We start from the raw sequence: 21,806 nt of genomic DNA on the forward strand, positions 1-21,806 counted from the left end.
ACCAGAAAAGTAAATTCACAGGGCTCTGCCACTACAGTCTCTTGTGAAGATCTGTCCTAGCAGACACATAGGGAAAAATTAACGTGTATAAAAGAAGCAGATAGGCCTGACCTTTGGCCTAAAAATAGATGAACAGGTTAATTTAAATTAGCTTTTCAAAGCTCTTCAAATCACGCTCCACATTTTGCCGTGGTTCACACCAACTCAGAAGGCAGGGCTGAAATGGGCAAACCTAAGGCGGCGAGAGGACTGTGGGGGCACCTGCCTGTCCCCAGTGCCCCTCTGACCTCTGACCACCGAGGCTGTGATGCACACGCAAGGGGCTCGCGCCCTGCGCTCCTCTCTGCCCCTGGGCCCCCACGGCACACGGGGCCTGGGGCTGGCCCGGCGAGGGAGGCGCGAGGGCCACGCAGCGGCCGGACACCTTCCCCACTTACACAGAAAGGACGCGCAGGAGCCTCAGCCTCCGACTCTGGCTCTAGACATGCTCATCAGCACGCCAGCCTTCTCCCAGCTTCTCAGGTAAATGCTCCTCCTTGCAGAAACATACGCAAAGGAGACTGAACAGAAATTCTTCCATGGAACCCAGAGTAAACCACTGGTGACAATATTTAGAACAAGTAAAAGTGAAAGTGTTAGTTGCTCAGTCCTGTCCGATGCTTTATGACTCCATGGACTATAGCCCACCAGGCTCCTCTATCCATGAGATCCTCCAGGCCAAAATACTGGAGTAGCCATTCGTTTCTCCAGGGGATCTTCCTGACCCAGGCATCAAACTGGGTCTCCTGCATTTCAGGTGGATACTTTACTGTCTGAATAACCAGGGAAGCCCATTTAGAACCAGAGGGACCCATTATTACATGCTATTTAGAGTTAATCAATTTGTAAAGACCTCTTTTCAACTGTGGGAGCTCCTGCCATGCATTCAACACTCTTTATTTTCCAACTATAGGCTTGCCTTAAACAGCATTATTCACGTAACACAACTGAGGTTAGCAAATTCTGTGAGATCATTTCTCAACCCCTTGAAAACAAATCTTTAAGAAAATTCCAGAAGGACAGGAATGAACAAGTGGCAAGGCAACTCTCTTGCCTTCTAATACTCAGGAAATATCCATTTCTAAGGAGCCCTGTAAACTGTACACTCTTATTCCACACTGAGCAATTCTGTCTTAACTCCTCGAACGCCTTCCTTAGTTTCTGCACTTAGAGGAAAGTCTGAACTCTTATGTTACTGACCCAGAAGTCGACTGTAAGTCATGCTGTAAGCGCAGCTTCTGCTCCAAGAGCTGACATGGCAGAGGCGCACCCTGCTCTAAATGCCGCTGTTTGGGACAAACAGTGTCAGCAGATGTGCTCGGTGCTGGGATTCTCCGTGGTCACCTGGACCACGGTGCTTTTGTTCTTACATTTACATGAAAACTAAAGCTTTATTGTACAGTTCAGTATTTTAAAAGTTGACTGATTATCTGGCAACTGCCAAAACCTCACTAAATCCTACATTACGCAAATCCAAAGCAATTTTAAAGAGAACTTTCCAGAAACAAGGCCAATCACTTGGCTGCCTGGAGAAAGGCAAGAGGCTCACCTAGCGACCTCTGGGTTCGGGTCCACGACTGTGATGACGAAACGGAAGAACAGGCAGCCCTTCCACCTCACAAAGTCCTCCTGCAGAGAGAAGGAGGATGCACACTTAATTCCACTGCTCAGACCCGCCCCCCCTGCCCCCCCAGAGGGGCGGCGGCCAGCGGGCCAGCCCCGACGCACACCTGCAGGAGGCCCGTGAGCAGGAGCAGCGCCTGCTTCCGGACGAATGGGTTAGGGTCCTTCAGACACGTGCAGATGGTGGGGACGTACTTGTCCACCAGGGCCGTGTAGCGGACACAGAGGTCACACAGGACGATGACGACGTTGTTGAGGACGTTCCCGTCTATGCCCACCTCCAGCTCCCGCACCAGGACGGGGACACTCTGCTTTGCAAGATCCTCGTGTTGTAAGCACAGCTTCCCTGTCCCCGAGAGAGACAGACCCCAACGCTGCTCTCATTCCCCGCCTCACAGGCTCTCCAGCCAGGTCTTGCTAGGGATTTTATTTAGTTACAGCTAAAACATCACATCAACAATCACAAACAAAGAAGCCAAAGGCAGACAGACCCATACTAAATTAAGAAGCTCAAAATACATATACTCCCCACCCCCAGGTTAGACGAGATAGACACGCTGAGACGCTCCTCTATGGCAGTTACAAACGCCTTCTTCTAACGCCAACAAATCAATTTTGGAGTTTTCAACTTACCTGGAAAATGACCAGTAAAATGTAACTGAAGATACTTCTGATTATACAAATAGTCAATATAAGTAAAAAGGTTAATAATGAACCTGCTAGGTAAACAAACGATTGTTTACTTCACTTCTCGTTCATATTTAGGAGAGGAAAGGATGTAGCTGAGTTTTGTGTCTGCACTTTTTTTTTGGCCTGGAGAACACTTTGCTCTTATTTAGTTCTGAGATTTTTGAAAACTCTGATGGACAGACTGTGAGTGTAAAAGCACCACGGGAACCCCAGTGGACTGACGGTGACCCAGAGGGAGGGCCCTGTGGAGCTGTGCCCGCCAGGCTCAGATCACTGGCTTACTGAAGACCCAGAGCACATGCGAGGCTGCCCGTGCTCCTCACTCACCCAGGGTGATGACGGCGTGTGCTCTGATCACCGAGGGCATGACCACGCCCTGGACCTGGGAGAGGGGCTGGGAGGCCGGGGCTGCACTGCTGCCTGGGGGTGCCCGGGGCCCTGCGGGAGGGAGGGGAGGTGGGCTTACTGCACCGCTCAGGGCAAGGCTGGCCCTGGGGAGATGGGGGTAGGGAGGCTTACTGCACGGCTCAGGGCAAGGCCGGTCCTGGGGAGGCGGGGGGTAGGGAGGCTTACTGCACCGCTCAGGGCAAGGCCGGCCCTGGGCAGCGGGCATGGGACGTGTCAAGGGCCTTACGAGGCTCTCTGCTGGGAGAGGCGGCCAGGATAGACAGGATCAGGAGGGTGGTCCTCTGGTCCACTAGGGCTGGACAGAGCTGGGCGATGTCTCCTAAGGTGAAAACATACTTCACCTGCAAAGAGAATCAGTTCTGCAGTAAGAGTGTGGCAGAGGAAATTGAACTCCAGCGGGACAAAGGCCGTGTCAGCGGAGTTCTCTTTTTGTCCCGCTAATTAAATGACTGTCTCTTTCCTCTGAAACAAGACACAGCCATTGTAAAAACTCAGCCACTGCCTGAACTAGAGTAAGAAAGCTAATAATGATATGTGTGCTTAGAGAGACCTGAACATACTGTATCAGTGGACTGAAGGAATATTTGAATTATATTTAAATAAGAGTGAAGTAAACAATATATATATACATGGGAAACTTCTCCATATATTTTGACTGAAGGGTAGATTTTGGTGACATATTGAACAGAAAAAAAAGTCTTACTAAGGAAAACTCCCTGGTCATATTACGCGTTTTTCTTAGACTGGGTAGGGAACCCCAGACCCATCAACAGAGAAAGACCCTCCAGAGAAGCCACTCTACAAATTGAGGCCTCTGACACAAAACACCAGGGTTCCTATTGATTAGGGTAATTCTAATTACTGAACTGGGAGCATATCGATGTCTCAGCACAAAGGGTCTTCTCCTCCAAAGTATCCAAACATAGCCATTGATCCCCAGCTTCAAGTGCGAGGGGGAACTGAACTGAACAGGGGGGAACAGGAACTGAACAAACAGATGAGGAAAATGGCCAGTTTCAGCTAAGTGATGGCCTAGCCTAAAAGGCCCTTACTGGACGGTGTCAGATGCCAGAATCAGAATCACCAATGTTTTGCTGACAGCCAGCCACTCGGATGAGAAAATGGGCCCCGTGTGCAAAGACTCAAAGTCACCTCTTCAAGACACAATTTCTAAAGCAGGTGCATGTCACACAATCTTGCTGCTCCTGGGGCAGAAATTTCTCCAGCTTTCAAACATCTCTTCTTGTTTCACATGTGACCTGGGAACTATTCTCTAGTCTGATGGTCAAACCACTTAGCAGACACAGTAGACAATTTTACAAAACATCAAACTCAAGCCCAAAGCAGCAAGAGTACACTCACTTTACTCTCTTCTCACCTGTTAATTCTGAGCTCACAACACACACTGTGTTCTCCCTATTGGATCAGGAATCCCACAGGACCCAACTGGGAGAAGCATTTGCCATCATTTCCCCCAGGGAGTAAGTGAGAAGAAAATGAATAGGTCATCAGTAAAAAAGTCTAGAAAAGAAGAGTAAGCACCAGGCTAGGAACATCCTTCTCCTGTTCACGGTGTTAGAAACACACACCACAAAGGCACTCACAACCCTGCCGGCGCGGGAGGAGGAGGACGGTGAGATGGCAGCCACTCACCATCAGGTCTTCTCTCATCCGGCCTGGCCCGTCCTCCTTCAGGATGATGTCGGAAAGGTGGCGCACGCAGGTGGCAAGCACGTCCCCAGATGCCTGTGCCAGTAACTCCTGTGGCGAGTCAAAGGTCACCCCTGAGGGGAGCCATGCGCCCAGCAGACTGCCCATGGCGCACAACTCGCTCGGAACAAACGCTGTGGCCTCCAAATGCGTAAACTGGAAGCCACGAAAAATCCTAGCCATCACGTTTTTGATTCTTTGCTCTTTCTTTTGGCAATCTGGCAATATGAACTGGTTAAGTGGAATTCACAAAGAATACTTTATGTATGCTCTTTCCAATACACTCTACCTACTATATTTTGTGTATATATATACATATTTTATATATAAAAGTCTTTTGTATATGTAAAGTCTTTCTTTCTACATTTGATCTATAAAAGGGAAAGACATCTACTCAGGAAGGTCTAGAGCTCTGACTTCTAAGAGATCTGTAACAGCAGTGCTCCTCTAATAACAAACACATTGCAATTCTTCTGGCATATGTAGATGGTGAATTAACTGCTGTACTAAAGAGTGTATTTTAAATAAACAGACTTAAGAAAAAAAGTTGTCATCCTCCTGGAATGTATTCATTAGAGGCAAGTTTTCAGAGTCTCTGGTTAGTGAAAGTGACTTCCGGGGGTCCCATCTCCAGCCCACGCACCTCACCACACACAACGGGCTGCAGAGGGTCTCAGCTGCTCCCTATGACCTGGATATCACTAGACACCCAGGCTGAGCTGAGCGGCTCCACACCGTGATGGGCCACCACACTGTCAGACAGTCACTATCTTTTATAGCTTTATATTATTTTTAACTGGACGACAATTACTTTACAGTACTGTGCTGGTTTGTGTCATGTATTCACATGAATCAGCCACAGACACACATACATCCCCTTCCCTCTTAGACCTCCCCGAACCTCCCTTTCCACCCCACCCCTCGAGGTGGTCACAGAGCACCAGCTTTGGGTTCTGACAACAGACAAATACAACAGACAACAGAGAAATACAAAAGATCATAAGAGACTACTATGAGCAACTACATGCCAATAAAATGGAAAATCTGAAAGAAATGGACAAACTCTTAGAAAAGTATAACCTTCCAAAATGGAACCAGGAAGAAATAGAAAATATGAACAGACCAATCACAAACATGGAAATCAAAACTGTAATAAAAAAATCTTCCAATAAATAAAAGACCAGGACCAGATGGCTTCACAGGTGAATTCTACCAAAAGTTTAGAGAAAAGCTAGCACCTATCCTGCTCAAACTCTTCCAGAAAACTGCAGAGGAAGGAAAACTCCCAAACTCACTCTATGACATCAAAACCAGACAAAGGTACTACAAAAAAACAAAGTTACAGGCCAGTATCACTAACGAACCTAGATGCAAAAATCCTCAACAAAATTCTAGCTAACAGAATCCAACAAAACATTAAAAGGATCATATATCATGATCAAGTGGACTTTATCCCAGGGATGCAAGAATTCTTCAATACATGCAAATCAATCAATGTGATACATGATATTAACAGATTTGAAGATAAAAACCATATCATCATCTCAACAGATTTAGAGAAAGCTGTTGACAAAATTCACCACACATTTATGATAAAAATTCTCCAGAAAACAGGCATGGTGGTGGTTGTTTAGTCGCTCATTTGTGTCTGACTCTTGAGATCCCATGGACTGTAGCCCACCAGGCTCCTCTGTCCATGGGATTCTCCAGGCCAGAATACTGAAATGGGTTGCCGTTTCCTTCTCCAGGGGATCTTCCTAACCCAGGAATCAAACTTGGGTCTCCTCCATCTGCAGGCAGATTCTTTACCAACTGAGCTACAAGGGAAGCCCGAAAGTAAGCACGGAAAGAACATATATCAACATAATAAAGGCTAGATATGATAAACCCACAGAAAATACTATTCTCAATGATGAAAAACAAAGCATTTCATCTAAAATCAGGAACAAGACAAGGGTGCCCACTCTGCCACTATTATTCAACATACTTTTGGAAGTCCTAGCCACAGCAGTCAGGAAAAAAAAAAAAAAAAAGAAGAAATAAAGGAATCCAGATTGGAAAAGAAGTAAAAAGTTTGCAGATGATATGATTCTTTACATAAAAAAACCCTAAAGATGCCACCACAAAATTAACTAGCGCTAATCAATGAACACAGTAAAGTCGCAGAATACAAAATTAATATACAAATCCCTTGCACTCCTATACACTGACAATAAAAAATCAGGACAGTCACTTCTGTTTCAGGACTTACTCTGCCACGGAACTAACTGTTAACAGCCGGGTCTCCCCCACTGTGCGGCAGAGGCCTTAAGAACAGGCAGTCTGACCATCACCCCAGGTAGTGCCCAGCAGCTCGACCACAAGGCAGGACTCAAAGTTTGCCAAACTGCTGGCAAACCACCATCACAACCCAGACGTCTGCGGCTGACTTGCCTAAAATGTGTGCACGCTCCTGCTGCGTTTTACAGATCAACAGCACAACCTGGAGCTTCGGGAATGAACGTGCTCTGTCCCAGTCGTCTGGGTCCCCAGGCCCCTGGCTGCTAGTGAGAGGAAGACTTCAGAGGCTGTGCAACTGGTCAGCCCGCCCACCCGTCTGCCTTGGGCTGTCCCCCGACAGGCGCTCCCGCCCTGCCTCCAGCTCCGCCCTGAGCACTCCCACCGACCAGGGCTGTGTCGAGGCAAGTCTGTCCAGTCCAGGCAGACCTCAGAATGCTTTTTCTTGTTTCCCAAAATCTGTCTCCTTGCAACTTCCACCTACTGGTCCAAACAGGTCCTCAGTGACACCGAGTCAGCCTGATTGTCGTCTGGGTCTTCGGTCGTGTGTGCACAGATGCAGGCCAACTGCTGCCACGTGCTTCCTCCTCCAGCTGCACACGGCAGGCCCCTCGGTCACCCCGGCTGGCCTGCTCTGATCCCTCGCTGCCGCTCACCCGGTCTCACCCACCCTGCTCTGCAGGCTGTCCTGAGACAGAGGACGGGGCACTGGTCTCAGGCTTGACCTGTGCAGACAGCAATACCGCACCTCTGCTGCAGACCCCGGAGCCACTCACGGCGTCCACGCCTGCGCCCACTGCTGACTGCGGCTCCACAGCGCCGTCAGCTCACGGCCGCCGACAGAGCAGCGATGCCCACAGCCCCAGCCTACGGCTCGGTGGTCGTGTCTTTGGTACCTGTTTTTCTCCATAAAACAGAGGATGTTCATTTAAAGAAAGAAAAGAAACGGAGGTATGTCTCTGGTCACCTGGATGGAAATCACCCCAGCTTCTGGGACGTTTCGGGCCTCAGTCCCCTGTCCACCACGCTGTGGGGGCAGAGTCAAAACCCTGCCTTCTCCTAACACAGCAGTGAGCTCCACACTCTTCCAGTCTCGTTTCTGCGTGAGAAGAGAACTCAGCCTTCCTCACAGACGAACAAGGACCCAGCTTACTGTTCTGAGCACCGGGGTCCGTGGCGGGCAGACAGTGCACCCTCGGCCCGGCTCCCCCCAGTGCAGACCCTCCTCCAGCCAGGGCTGGGGACCCGGGGTCCAAGCCGCAGGCCTGGCTCCGCACCAACAAGCAACGCGCCTCAGACACAAGCAGGATGGCACCCTCGGCCCTGGCCACAAACCCCCGCCTTCCCCACGGTACTCTTCCCTCATTATCAGCTTTTTGTTTTGTTTTTATCTGTTTTCTGCTATTCACACATGCTCCCTACTTAGGGAATGTTCCTTATTTAAAAGGCTTTCACACACTTTCTTGGATCGGAGATAAATGGTTAGAAAATCAAGAAAACAAGTATCCCATTCACCAAGAAGTGCCGAGAAGTTTAGTGAGGGAAATCCCAAACACAGAAAGAACTGGGCTTTTTTAATTAAGTAAATTTCAACCTGCTCAGACCCTAAGAAAAAAAGTTACGTTATGCTGTCTCACTGTGCCTGTTAACTTACGAGGGAAGGGCTTTTTAAGAAGAGCTTACAAAAAAAAAAAAAAAGAAGAAGAGCTTACACAAGAAGAGGAAGCACAGGAAGCTGGCAGGTAGCTCAGACGAAGCAGTGTTTTTTACTCTAGGAAATGTAAATATATTGGGTTGGCCATAAAGTTTGTTTGGGTTTTTCCATAAGATGTTACAGAAAAACAAGAGCAAACTTTCTGGCCAACTCAGTATTTCGGCAATTATCTAATTGTTGACTTCTAAAATCATTATTAATTACATCATAATTAATTAATTAATACACATTATTAATAACCCCCAGTCCTACACGGTTTCATTATGATTAGCACTGTTGGGAAGTATAATTTGAGCATCCCTGGTGGCTCAGACGGTAAAGAATCTACCTAAAATTGGGAGACCCGGGTATGATCCCTGGGTTAGGAAGATCACCTGGAGAGGGAATGGCTACCCACTCCAGTATTCTTCCCCAGAGAATTCCATGGACAGAGGAGCCTGGCAAGCTACAGTCCATGGGACTGCAGAGTCGGACATGACTAACACTTTCACTTTCTTCACTTTCAGGAGTCCATTTCATGACAAAAACTGAATACATGGTAATAAGATGACTCATTAGAGATACTGAAATGGAAAATACTCAGAAGTTGAACTAATCCCCCATCTCCCAGAGAACGCTCGGTCTGTGAGGGAGCTCCCAGAGAACGCTCGGTCTGTGAGGGAGCTCCCAGAGAACGCTCGGTCTGTGAGGGAGCTCCCAGAGAACGCTCGGTCTGTGAGGGAGCTTCCAGAGGGCGTGTCAGCAGGAGGCCCTGGTACCAGAGGCATTAAGGGGAAATAGCACAAAGATCTACCAAAGCCTTCTGGCCTGGAGGGGAGCCCCGACCAGGAGGAGAGCGCTTACACACCCTGGGAGGGAGGGAAGAACTGAGGCAGGAGGGGCCAGCAGGCTACTGTGAGCACCCAGCCTAAGGGGATGAAAAGACAACCTTGCAGATTCCATCTTGGGACCAAGTGCCCAGCAGGCATGCTTCCTAGAAGAATACATAGAAGAACTGTACAAAAAACATCTTAATGACTCAGATAACAGTGATGGTATCATCACTCACCCAGAGTCAGACATCCTGGAATGCAAAGTCAAATGGGCCTGAGGAAGTATCACTACAAACAAAGCTAGTGGAGATGATGGAATTCGGGCTGAGCTATTTCAACTTCTAAAAGATGATGCTGCAAAAGTGCTGCACTCAATATTGCCAGCAAATTTGGAAAACTCAGCAGTGGCCACAGAACTGGAAAAGGTCAACTTTCATTCCAATCCCAAAGAAAGGCAAGGCTAAAGAATGTTCAAACTATTGCACAACTGCACTCATCACACATGCCGGCAAAGTAATGCTCAAAATTCTCCAAGCTAGGCTTCAACAGTATGTGACCCAAGAACTTCCAGATGTTCAAGCTGGATTTAGAAAAGGCAGAGGAACCGGAGATCAAATTGCCAACATCTCTTGAATCATAGGGTAGCTCAGACGGTAAAGCGTCTGCCTACAATGCGGGAGACCGGGGTTCGATCCCTGGGTCAGAAAGATCCCCTGGAGAAGGAAATGGCAACCCACTCCAGTATTCTTGCCTGGAATATCCCATAGACTGAGGATCCTGGTAGGCTACAGTCCATGGGGTCGCAAAGAGACGGACCCAACTGAGCGACTTCACTTCACTTCACTTGAATCACAGAAAAAGCAAGAGAATTCCAGAAAAACATCTACTTATGCTTACTGGAGAAGGAAATGGCAACCCACTCCAGTATTCTTGCCTGGAGAATCCCATGGACAGAGCATACTGGTAGGCTACAGTTCATGGGGTTGCAAAGAGTCGGACATGACTTTACTCACGCTTGCTTTATTGATTATGCTAAAGCCTTTGACTGTGTGGATCACAATAAACTGTGGAAAACTCTTAAAGAGATGGGGCTACCAGATGCCTGACCTGTCTCTTGAGAAACCTGTATACAGGTCACGAGGCAACAGTTAGAACCGGACATGGAACAACGGACTGGTTCCAAATTGGTAAAGGAGTACGCCAAGGCTGTATATTGCCACCTGGCTTATTTAATTTACATGCAGAGTACATCATGTGAAATGCTGGGCAGGATGAAGCACAAGCTGGAATCAAGACTGCCAGGAGAAATATCAATAACCTTAGATATGCAGATGACACCACCCTTATGGCAGAAATTAACGAAGATCTAAAGAGCCTCTTGATGAAGGTGAAAGAGGAGAGTGAAAAAACTGGCTTAAAACTCAACATTCAGAAAACTAAGATCATGGCATTTGGTCCCATCACTTCATGGCAAACAGACAGGGAAAAAATGGCAACAGTAATCAACTTTATTTTCTTGGGCTCAAAAATCGCTGCAGATGGTGACTGCAGTCATGAAATTAAAAGACACTTACTCCTTGGAAGAAAAGGACGAAGCTAGACAGCATATTAAAGAGCAGAGACATTATTTTGCCAACAAAGGTCCATCTAGTCAAAGTCATGGTTTTTCCAGTAGTCATGTAGGGATGTGAGAGTTGGACCATAAAGAAAGCTGAGAGCCAAAGACTGATGCTTTTGAACTGTGGTGTTGGAGAAGACTCTTGAGAGTCCCTTGGACAGCAAGGAGATCAAACCAGTCAGTCCTAAAGGAAATCAACCCTGAAGATTCACTGGAAGGACTGATGCTAAAGCTGAAACTCCAATACTTTGTGCAGCTGATGTGAAGAGCTGACTCATTTGAAAAGCCCCTGATGCTGGGAAAGATTGAAGGTGGGAGGAGAGGGGATGACAGAGGATCAATGGTTGGATGGCATCACCCACTCAATGGACATGAGTTTGAGCAAGCTCTGGGAGTTGGTGAAGGTCAGGGAAGCCTGGCGTGCTGCAGTCCATGTGGTCGTAAAGAGTCGGACACGACCGACTGACTGAAGTACCCAGGGTGCATGCTTCCTAGAAGACAGTGGTGCCCAGAACCAAGGAGATGACCTCCTAAGGGTGCTGTGTCTTCAGCAGCCAAAATCTTTTTGGGGCATGTCAACTGCTTGTCAGATGGGTGCTTTCTTAAAGACCTAACTGCCCTTCTAGGCTCTCTGTGGAGAACACACCCCCAGCCTAAAGGCAGTGAGTGTTCTGTCTCCGTTCTGTCTCCGACAGTCATGCCCATGAGTCTGTAGTGTACCTGCTCCTCCGCTGGTGTCTCTGCAGTTACTCGGCACAGGCTTTGTAAAGTGTCAACAGCTGGAGTGATCAACAGTGTCGACCAGCAGAATCCATTCAGCTTTTTCTTGAGAACATCTAAAAAGAGTCAATTCCCTCCAGGTTTTTAACTTTCACAATAAAGTGAGAGGTGAGCCTTTTCAAATTCTCCGGTAGACACTCACCTGCCACCCTGTCCCGGGTGCTCTGAGGAAGATGCTTGGCGATGTGCCGGATGACACACAGGATGTGCCCCAAGGTGTCCTCACTGGGGTTCTGCTGGCTGGGGAGAGGGCAGGGAAGCATCAGGGCGGAAGCCCGGGACGCGCTGCTATCGACGCAGCGCTTTTCTTCCAGATTCTAGCACTAGAGGGAGGAGGGCAGCCCGGCCCACAAGCCAAGCTGGGGAACGCAACGGCACTTCCCGTACTCGGACTATCAAAGCTTAGCAGCGATTCCATTTTCCCTCTTGGTTTTTACACCAGAATTTAAAGAAAAGATCCATGTACACAAACAGCTATGAGAGGGCCCACTTCCTCAAAACACAAGTCCTGTGTCCGGGACTCCCTCGTGTCTGGAGTCAGCTCCGTGACAAGCGTGCAAACCTGCTCATTCTCTCCCAGGCCTCCATGACGGTGGAGTAGTCCAGGGTGGGCGACGCACCAGCCACCTTGGCGAGCAGCATCCAGGCGGGCGCAGAGTGCTCCTTTTCCGTGTGGGAGAGCACGTTGTTTACAAAGGTCGGGGAGAATCTGTCTTTCCGGGACCAGATATGAAAAGCCTTGTTTAAATAGCAGCTGGAAAAGAGACGGAAAGCAGGACTGTAATTGTGAGTGCACAAGCCTCGGACCGCCCCTCAGTCCAGGGTGCGGGCTTCTGCGGCAGCCCTCCTCCGGTACAGCAGCCACACAGGGGTTCCCGCCCAGGGGCACATCTGACACCAACAGAGGTGTCCTTCCAAATGCTACGACACCGAATAAGGCACACTAACCCACTCCTCCCGGAAGGTTTTACTTTGAAAGCAAAGAATAAAGTTTCAGAATACACTGGAGACCCTCTAAAACGTGTATGTACACATATGCAGTAGGATGCCAATAAGAGGTACATCCAGAGCTTATGAGGTTTTAGTGACAAAACATGTAGACAATATCCTTTTTCAATGGAAGGACTAGACAGAAATGACATCCCAGAGGTGAAATACGATGGTATTAAAGGAGCTCAACTTTGCTATGACCTGTCAAAACCATTCAGAATTACACATTTCAAACTTTTCTAAAAGAAAACAAAAAATTCTTCTGATGTATTAAAGTGTCTGTGTGATGTCACTGCTATTTTTAGACCATTTCTTATATGCTTTTTTCCCATAACAGTGAATGACATCATATGACTAATGAGACAAATGTAACATTTTATATTTAAGTGGAAAAACAAATATATTCCTTCCCCAAGTAATTTCTTCTACTGCTAGGAACACACACACACACACACTCAGATTAGCAAAACTTTTTCATTAAATGAAAAAAAGAATTCTCAAAGTGTGCAGAAGGTGACTACAAGAAAATAAACACACCCATACACAGTAAGTATATGCATATAAATGAATGGTTTGCATTAATAAATTAGCTTTTATCTAAAAAATCTATCTAGAGTTTTACTGCAAATGACTAACATGATTCAAACCTGATTGCTGTCTGAAACCAAGTGAATTGACAAATATTTTAAAATTTATCTAAAAGAATCACACAGAATATTAAATGACATTTACTACAGGAAGCCAACAGAATGGAAGTGTCCTCTGAACTTAGGAGTTTTGAGAGCTCAAATCCATCTCCTCTGGAAGATGGTCACACACACCCTCCACCAGCACTGAGCTGTCCCCAAAGGCCCCCTGACTGGACCCAGTCAGTATCAACCCACTCAGGTCACAAGAATGCGGCTCAGCAAACACCACCTGGGCTTCCTGAAAAGCACGGCTGACTGCTAGCCTGAGACCCACCCAACGCACCCCCAGGGCCGCCACAGTGACCCCTGCGGAACAGAACTGGCCCCTCTCCCTTACACTGCAGTCCACTGCCTGACCGTGGACTAATTCCTGGGCTTCTCATCATGCCAATGCTGACTCTGAGAAGGTCTGTTCCACGTCCTCTGCTCCAATCTCCAGCCTAGCCTGGTGACTCCCTCCACCACCAGAAGTGCTGAAAGCAGGCATTTAAAGTGAGGCTCAATGCGTAGTAGCACTCCCCTGCCCTGGCTGGCCTCAACTCTGCTTCCCAGGCCAGAAACCCCCCAGCAGCCCTGTTGTTTAGGATCCGAGAGGGTCCGGCCTCTCGGTCTCTGCGCTGCCATTTCCTGCCTGGAGACGCTCACCATCAAGCCGGTCTAGCTCATCTCAACTCTTTTCACCTCCAGAGATGACTGCAGTCACGCTACCATCAATAGGAAGCCACTCTAAGCCAGAGAAAGAAAAGGAGATAAAAACCATAAAGGGGAAAGAAAAAAAAAATCAAACTTCTAGGAAACTATCTGGGAAAACATCTACATAACCTAGAGGAAATCTATAGGAAAAGATCTATAGGAAAAACTGATATAACATCTATAGGAAAAGATTTCTTAAAAAATCCATTAACCATAAAGAAAACCACTAACAAACTGAACTCATCAGAAGATACCATTAAGAGACTAAAGAGGCAAATGCTGGGCTGGGGGAGAGGAATCTGTAATGCATACAACAGTGTTTCTGCACCTTTCAATGCTTTTGGGTGAACAAGCAAAAGAGACACAGACAGCCTGATTAAAAAAGTAGGGAGCAGGGCATGATATCTGGGCAGGTAATACACAATGTGACTATCTAGATGCTAATCCACCTATAAAAGGGGCTCAATTGCATCAGTCACCATGGCAGTGCAAATTAAGACCACCAAGAAATAGCAGTGCTGGCCACCAAAATGACTAAAGGAAAGACCGACGGCAGAAAGACAGGGGGCAACTGCAGCTCTCAGGCGCGCTTCAGGGGGTCAGCCTGGCGCCGCCACTCTGGGGCGCTGTCTGCAGCCACTTAAGCAAGGGTAAGAGCACGCCCAGCAGCATGCTCCTGGGGACATGCGCAACAGAAACGTGCGCCAAAGGCATGCCCAGAAATACTCACAGCATTTTACCTCACAATGAAAACTGGAAACGATCCACCATCAGCCAACAGTCGACAGGATACATCAACCGTGGCTTCTTCATGAACGTGAGGCACACACACGCATGCACATGCAACAATGAAAGTGAATGAGCTACAGCTGCACGCAGCCACCTGAGTGGGCCTGGTACTTCTTTGAGTGGAAGGAGTCAGACCCACAAAGAACAGACCATGTAATTCCGTTCATGTAAAGAGGAGGCGCAGAGAAACCACACCTGGTGCCAGAGTCAGGAGGCACCGCCTCTGAGGAGAGGAGAACCACTGGAAGGGAGAGGGAGGGTGCTCCTAAGCCGAGCAAGGCTCTGTTTCTGGACTCAGGGATCACACCCAAATAGGCCATGTCTTCTGCACTGCAGGGGATTCTTTACCCACTGAGCCAGAAAGAACAGAAGTGAAAGGCAAGGGAGTGAAAGGTTGTTGCTGAACCACGAAACACGCCAGGATTCTTGGCCTCCGGAGGAGAAGAATTCAATCTGGGGCCAGAAACGAGGCTTGATCGCTCAGAGCTTTTGTGTAATAAAATTTTATTACAGTATAAAGGAGACAGAGAAAGCTTCTGACATAGACATCAGAAGGAGGCAGAAAAAACACCCGCCTGCGAGTTTTTAGCCAGATGTTATATAGTTACTAGCAGTCTGTATGAAAGAAAAAAATGTCTTAAAACTCAGAGAATGGCACCAGGCCCTTCATCCACAAGATGTATTTTGGGATAATCTTGGCACCAGACGAGTCATCCTGGGCCATAAAACAATCGACTTGAATCTTGTATAGAGGCAGATTACCATACAAAGAGTTTCATTTACATAGATTAGGGGAACAATGTCTGAGTATAACATACTGGTTTGTCAAGTCTGTTCTGAGTCATTACTCCGAACCAACTTGAAGAGAGAGTTTGGGGTAAATGCATAGTACATTAACATAGCTTAAGACAGACATTTCCATAAGAAAAATGCATTGGTTAGCTCAAAATTTGAGAAAAGTTAAGTTCAGGTGGAACCAGGTGTCACTATGGCAATACAGTATTTTAAGAGAAACCTCTTTTCAAATTTGTACAGACAAGGAAGAAGAAAAAAAAAAAAAAAAAAAATATATATATATATATATATATATATATCTCACTAGTTTCCTCCTGCCGCTTAAGAGAGAGATAAAAAAATGTCTGACACTTGCAGCCTATTTCCTCCATTTGGAGACCCCTGGCCTTCCTGCCCGTTACCCTCTCAGGAGAAAGGGAAAGATACACCCAATTGAATGCAGAGTTCCAGATAATATCAAGAAGAGATAAGAAAGTCTTCTTAATTGAACAACACAGAGAAAGAGAGGAAAAAAACAGAATGGGAGAGACCTCTTCAAAAAACTGGAGTTAGAAAGGAAATATTTCTTGCAAAGATGGGCACGATAAAGGGCAGAAATGATAAGGACCTAATGGAAGCAGAAGAGATTAAAAAAAGGTGGCAAGAATACACAGAAGAACTGTACAAAAAAGGTCTTAATGATACGGATAACCATGAAAGTGTGGTCACTTACCTAGAGCCAGATAACCTGGAGTACGAAGTCAACTGGGCCTTAGGAAGCATCACTATGAACAAACCTAGTGAAGGTGATGAAATTCCAGCTATTTCAAATCCTAAAAGATGATGCTCTGAAAGTGCTGCACTATGCCAGTCAGCTTGGAGAACTCAGCAGTGGCCACAGGACTGGAAAAGGTCAGTATTCATTCCAATCCCAGAGAAGGGCAACACCAAAGAATGTTCAAACTACCACACAATTATGCTCACTTCACATGCTAGCAAGGTAACGCTCAAAATGCTTCAAGCTAGGCTTCAGCAGTATGTGAACCAAGAACTTACAGATGTATGAGTTGAGTTTAGAAAAGGCAGAAGAACCAGAGATCAAATTGTCAGCATTTTTTGGATCATAGAGAAAAAAGCTAGCAATTACGGAAAAACATCTACTTCTGTTTCACTGACATTGCAAAAGCCTTTGACTGTGCGGATCACAACAAACTGTGGAAAATTCTTAAAGAGATGGGAACACCAGACCACCTTACCAGTCTCCTGAGAAACATGTAAACAAGTCAAAAAGCAACAGTTAGAACCTTACATGGAAAAAACGAATGGTTCAAAACTGGGGAAAAGAGTACAACAAGGCTGTGTATTGTCACCCTGCTTATTTAACTGCTACGCAGAGCACATCATGTGAAATGTTGGGCTGGATGAATCCCAAGCTGGAATCAAGATTGCCAGGAGAAATATCAACAACCTCAGATATGTAGATGGTACCACTCTAATGTCAGAAAATGAAGAGAACTAAAGAGCCTCTTGATGAAGGTGAAAGAGGACAGTGAAAAAGCTGGCTTGATATTCAACATTCAAAAAACTAAGATCATGGCATATGGTCCCATCACTTCATGGTAAACAGAAGGGGGAAAAGAGGAAGCAATGACAGACTTTATTTTCTTGGGCTCCAAAATCACTGCAAATGGTGACTGCAGCCATGAGATTAAAAGACCCTTGCTCCTTGGAAGGAAAGCTATGATAAACCTAGACAGAGTATTAAAAACCAAAGAAACCATTTTGCTGACAAAGGTCCATATAGTCAAAGCTATGGTTTCTCCATAGTCATGTATGATTGTGAGAGTTGGACCATAAGGAAGGCTGAGCACCAAAGAATTGATGCTTTTGAAGTGTGGTGTTGGAGAAGACTCTTGAAGAGTCCCTTGGACTGCAAGGAGACCCAACCAGTCACTCATAAAAGAAATCAACCCTGAAGATTCATTGGAAGGACTGATGCTGAAGCTGAAGCTCCAATACTCTGGCCACCTGATGTGAAGAGCGGACTCATTAGAAAAGACCCTGATGCTGGGAAAGACTGAAGGCAGGAGGAGAAGGGGATGACAGAAGACGAGATGGTTGGATGGCATCACCAACTCAATGGACATGAGTTTGAGTAAGCTCTGGGAGACAGTGAAGGACAGGGAGGCCTTGTGCACTGCTATCCATGTGTTTGCTAAGAGTCAGACGTGACTTAGTGACTGAACAGCAACTTTATGATGCTAACCCTATCACTCTTTCCGTTGAACGTTAATCCCTCTATAACTACATGTAAACAAGTAGGGAGGTACTTCTTACAAAGTAAAGAAAAAAAAAAAGGCGAACACAGTCAAAGGAGCACAAACAAAGGCCAGCTGCTAGATTCCTGTAGTAGAGATTAACACTGATCAGTACAGGTGCCAACCGATCACTGCCTTGCTCCCTACACAGCAAACACCCAACAAATATCAAACGGAAAGAACACTGTGCTATGATTAAGTCATCAACCCAACAAAATGTCAGAAGAAGTCTAATGTGTCCTAATCAGGAAGCCATCTATCACAACCAGTACTGTGGAAAGTTAATGTCAATACAGTAAATCCATTAATGCTTTCTACTATATATTAAGACATCAATTTGAAGCTGGGGAACACTCAAAAAGGCAAAGGAAGGCTTCACAAAAACTGTCACCACAAAAGCTAAAAGATTTGAACTAGGTCAAGAGAAAGAGACTAAGATTAAGTCTTTGTATATCAAGCAATTTGGAGAGCTGATTTTCCAGTATCAACCCAGGAACTGATAACCAAGGCCTGTCCGGGAAAAGCATACCCCAGCTTCCGGCTGTCCGTGTCCAGCAGCGCCAGCAGCGCCCAGGCGAGGGCCTGGCCGTCGTCCGCCTTGCGCCCCTCGCTGTGGTGCCGGATGCTCTGCAGCAGCAGCCGGTCCAAGCACTCCAGGGCCTTGTCCTGCACGCTGCTCTCGTTGTCCGTCACGGCGGGGACCACGCCCCCCAGCCAGGCCTTCTGTATCTGCACACACTGCGGCTGGGCCTGAGAAGTCCAAGTCAGGAAGTCATGAAGGTGCGAGCACAGACCAGGGCAGCTGTGAGCCATGGTTAGGATGTGTCATCAGTAGTTCTAACACAATTACAGATAAAACCTAACAGTGGAAATGTCAACGTTCCAAACATAAGTGAAAACCAAGTTCAAGCTCCACTTACTATAAAGCAGAGCATACTGAAATTTTAGACTTAAAGTGATTATCTTATGACTGTAGTAAAGCAGCACTTTTTTGGAATAATTCAAGATTGAGAGAAAAAAATATCTATTTCAAGGAGAAATCAGAAAAGATCTAATGAAGAAAGTCAAAGCAGGTATTGCTTAAAGCCTTCTACTGTGAAATAAGAAAAGACACTTTAAAAATTCTTCAAAAACTAACTAGCTGGCAGAAGTAAATTGTATATAGGATTAGTGGATCCGCCCCTTTGGCCATATCACCTATACAGGTTTCAATGGACAAAAAATAATGTAGGCCTCTGGCCTAACCAAACTGATTTTAAGCTTCACATTCTGTGTGAGATGTATGCTGTTAGCGTTTTCCAGCACTGGTCTGCATGATACATGCATATTTAACAGGAAATGCAACCCAGCACAGGCGGTGGAGAGACCCCTCTCGGCACACTGCTGGGCCCACGGCGGCCAGGAGGGTCTCTGACAGGGTGCCGTCACTGGGCCGGGCTGCCCCGATGGAGAAGGTGCCTCGGACGCGCACGGCGGCCTCACCAGCAGCAGCTCGGTGAGCGACTGCAGGGCCTGCTTGCGGACGGACACCGCGACGTCCCGGCAGCGGTCCTGCAGAATGCTCAGCTCCGCCTGCAGACCCGCGACGCTGCAGTGCTTCAGGAGGTTCACCAGCACCTAGAGGGCGCGGGCACAGCAAGGGGCCACAGGCACCGGTCAGCACGCACTGCGGGCAGAGCCACTCCTTCCAGCTCCTGACTCATCTTGAGATCACAGACCCGTCCCTCCTCCCAGTAACATCCCACCTCTTAGAGTCTGAGGAAATTTAAGACCTCTCTGGAGAAACTCTGACATATATTTTACATGAACATGTACTCAGAAGCCGCTTCAGGAGTTTTGCGAACCCGATCAAAATCCACCTACTCTAAAAAAACAAATTAAGGATCTAAAATTGTGGTTCCTAGGAAGCCAGCAAACCAGCAGGCCACTTAAGAACAGAGGATCCTTCAGTTCATCTGTGTAAGTTACATTTAACAGGGACAAGGTGAACTAACCTCAAGTGAAATATAAGTACTGAATATGACAGAACAGTTTTTAAAACAGTCTCTTGCACCTTCAAGCTGTTAGTGCTTAAAAAGAGGGTATGAAAAGAATGTCCAGAAAAACACACCTGGACGGCAGACTTCCTGACGCTGGTCTTCTCGTCCCCGACCCTATTCCTCAGGGACACCAGGAAGCCCATTTCTGCTGAGGAAACGCCAACAAGTCACCCCAGTCTGAGGACACAGAGCCCCAGCCGCTCCCCGCCACTCCCGAGGGCGTGCGCCAGTCCAAAACTGGCCGGTTAGCTGGTTTAAATCATAAGAAACCACAGCAGAAAATCATGTAGAAAAAGAAGAAAATTCAAATAATTATCTATTTACAATAATGCAGAAGTAGTAGTAGGCAGGGTAGTAACATTTCAAAAGGGCAAATTCTGGAAAATTAAGCTTTAAACTGGGCTCCTAAGACTAAAATTTTGAATGAATTTATTTAGATTTTTCTTTCTGTTTACTACAAATGGGAAGATGTAAACCATTAGGTGTCTTAAAGACTAAGTAAGACAATACATAACAGGAGCTTTAAAACCTTCCCATCAAGAGTCCCTTTACACTATTAGATATTACTGAAGACTCATGAGAGTTTTTTTTGTCTGTTTGTTTTAAATAAATGTGGATTATAGCTTTTAACATGAATTAGAAACTTTAAGTATAAAAAGATTTAATAATTCATCTTAAGATACCAAATAAACGGCATACGTTTTTAACTGAAAAATAAAAAAGTAGTGAAGAGAATGGCACTGATTTACATTTTACAAACTCTTTAATGTCAGACTTAAAAGACAGCTGGGTTGTCATCTCTGCTTCCATCTGCTTTTGCCTGTCTGGGACCTCTGTCTGCAAAACTCCAAAGTATACTTGTGAGCAAACCAGAAAGTAGAAGGTAACTGATGTTTTAATATTACTATGAAAACTGTACTAACTTCAAGGGCCCACTTCAAACCTCCCTAAGGAGGCTGAGGGACCCCAAACCACGCTTGAGAAATGCTGATGCACAAGAAATAACAGTAGAAAATAAAACAATATGGAAAACAATAAAGAAAATCAATGAAATCAAAGTAGGTTATTTAAGATCAACAAAACATTTTCCTAGACAGAAAATAATACATGAGTCTAATTGCTAAAGTCAGGAATGAAGGAGGGACAAGGTTATGAATACTATGAACAGTTTTATGCCAACACATTTAAGTAACCTGGATTAAATATCTACATGTGATTAAAGATATACATTAGGAAACCTAACTCAAGAAGAAAGACAGACTGAATATACCATAACAAGTCAAGGGATTGAACTAGCAAGCAAAACACCTCCCACACACGCACAAAGAGTCAGGACCAGACAGCTCTACTGGAGTCTGTCAACTGTTAACAAAAACACCAATTAACAAAAATTAATAACAATGCTTCCTAACCGCTTTCAAAAAACAGAATCCCTATATCACTTCCCACCTCCCTCTGTGACGCCAGTATTATCCTGAGAGCAAAACAAGACAAAATAGCTCAAGAAAACAACAGACCAAAATCTCTTGTGAATACAGACATAAAATCCTCAGCAAGGGCCTTCCCTTGGGTCCAGTGGTGCAGACTCCAAGCTTCCAAGGCAGGGGACAGGGGTTTGATCCCTGGTCAAGGAGCCAAGATCCCATACACCCCGTGTTGTGGCCAAAAAATAAAATAAAATAAAAAATCCTCAGCAAAATATTAGCAAATTAACCCAGCAAGATACAAAAGGGTTTATACTTCATGCTTGGGATTTATCCTAGGACATGGGAAAATCATTCACTGTGATATACCATCATAGAACAGAGGACCAAGGCCACATGATCACCTCCATAGATGCAGA

General features: G+C 46.2%; 1 protein-coding gene across 2 annotated transcripts in view; it reads right to left on the reverse strand.

The window, feature by feature from the left end:
* The window catches only part of NCAPD3 (non-SMC condensin II complex subunit D3), a 56,109-nt gene that overhangs the window by 13,001 nt on the left and 21,302 nt on the right, over nt 1-21,806 (reverse strand). Inside the window, exons 14-24 of one of the 2 annotated variants that reach the window (XM_043914701.1) lie at nt 20,035-20,111; nt 19,407-19,541; nt 18,454-18,674; nt 12,234-12,425; nt 11,814-11,911; nt 11,612-11,727; nt 4,414-4,521; nt 2,987-3,101; nt 2,680-2,790; nt 1,770-2,008; nt 1,589-1,668 (exon numbers count right to left, since the gene is read on the reverse strand). In XM_043914701.1, the coding sequence (XP_043770636.1) occupies nt 1,589-1,668; nt 1,770-2,008; nt 2,680-2,790; nt 2,987-3,101; nt 4,414-4,521; nt 11,612-11,727; nt 11,814-11,911; nt 12,234-12,425; nt 18,454-18,674; nt 19,407-19,541; nt 20,035-20,111 (1,492 nt within the window). The remainder of the gene's footprint in view (nt 1-1,588; nt 1,669-1,769; nt 2,009-2,679; nt 2,791-2,986; nt 3,102-4,413; nt 4,522-11,611; nt 11,728-11,813; nt 11,912-12,233; nt 12,426-18,453; nt 18,675-19,406; nt 19,542-20,034; nt 20,112-21,806) is intronic. The other variant, XM_043914710.1, reaches the window with a different exon arrangement.

This window comes from Cervus elaphus, chromosome 1, assembly GCF_910594005.1.
Source record: "Cervus elaphus chromosome 1, mCerEla1.1, whole genome shotgun sequence".
NCBI lineage: Eukaryota > Metazoa > Chordata > Mammalia > Artiodactyla > Cervidae > Cervus > Cervus elaphus.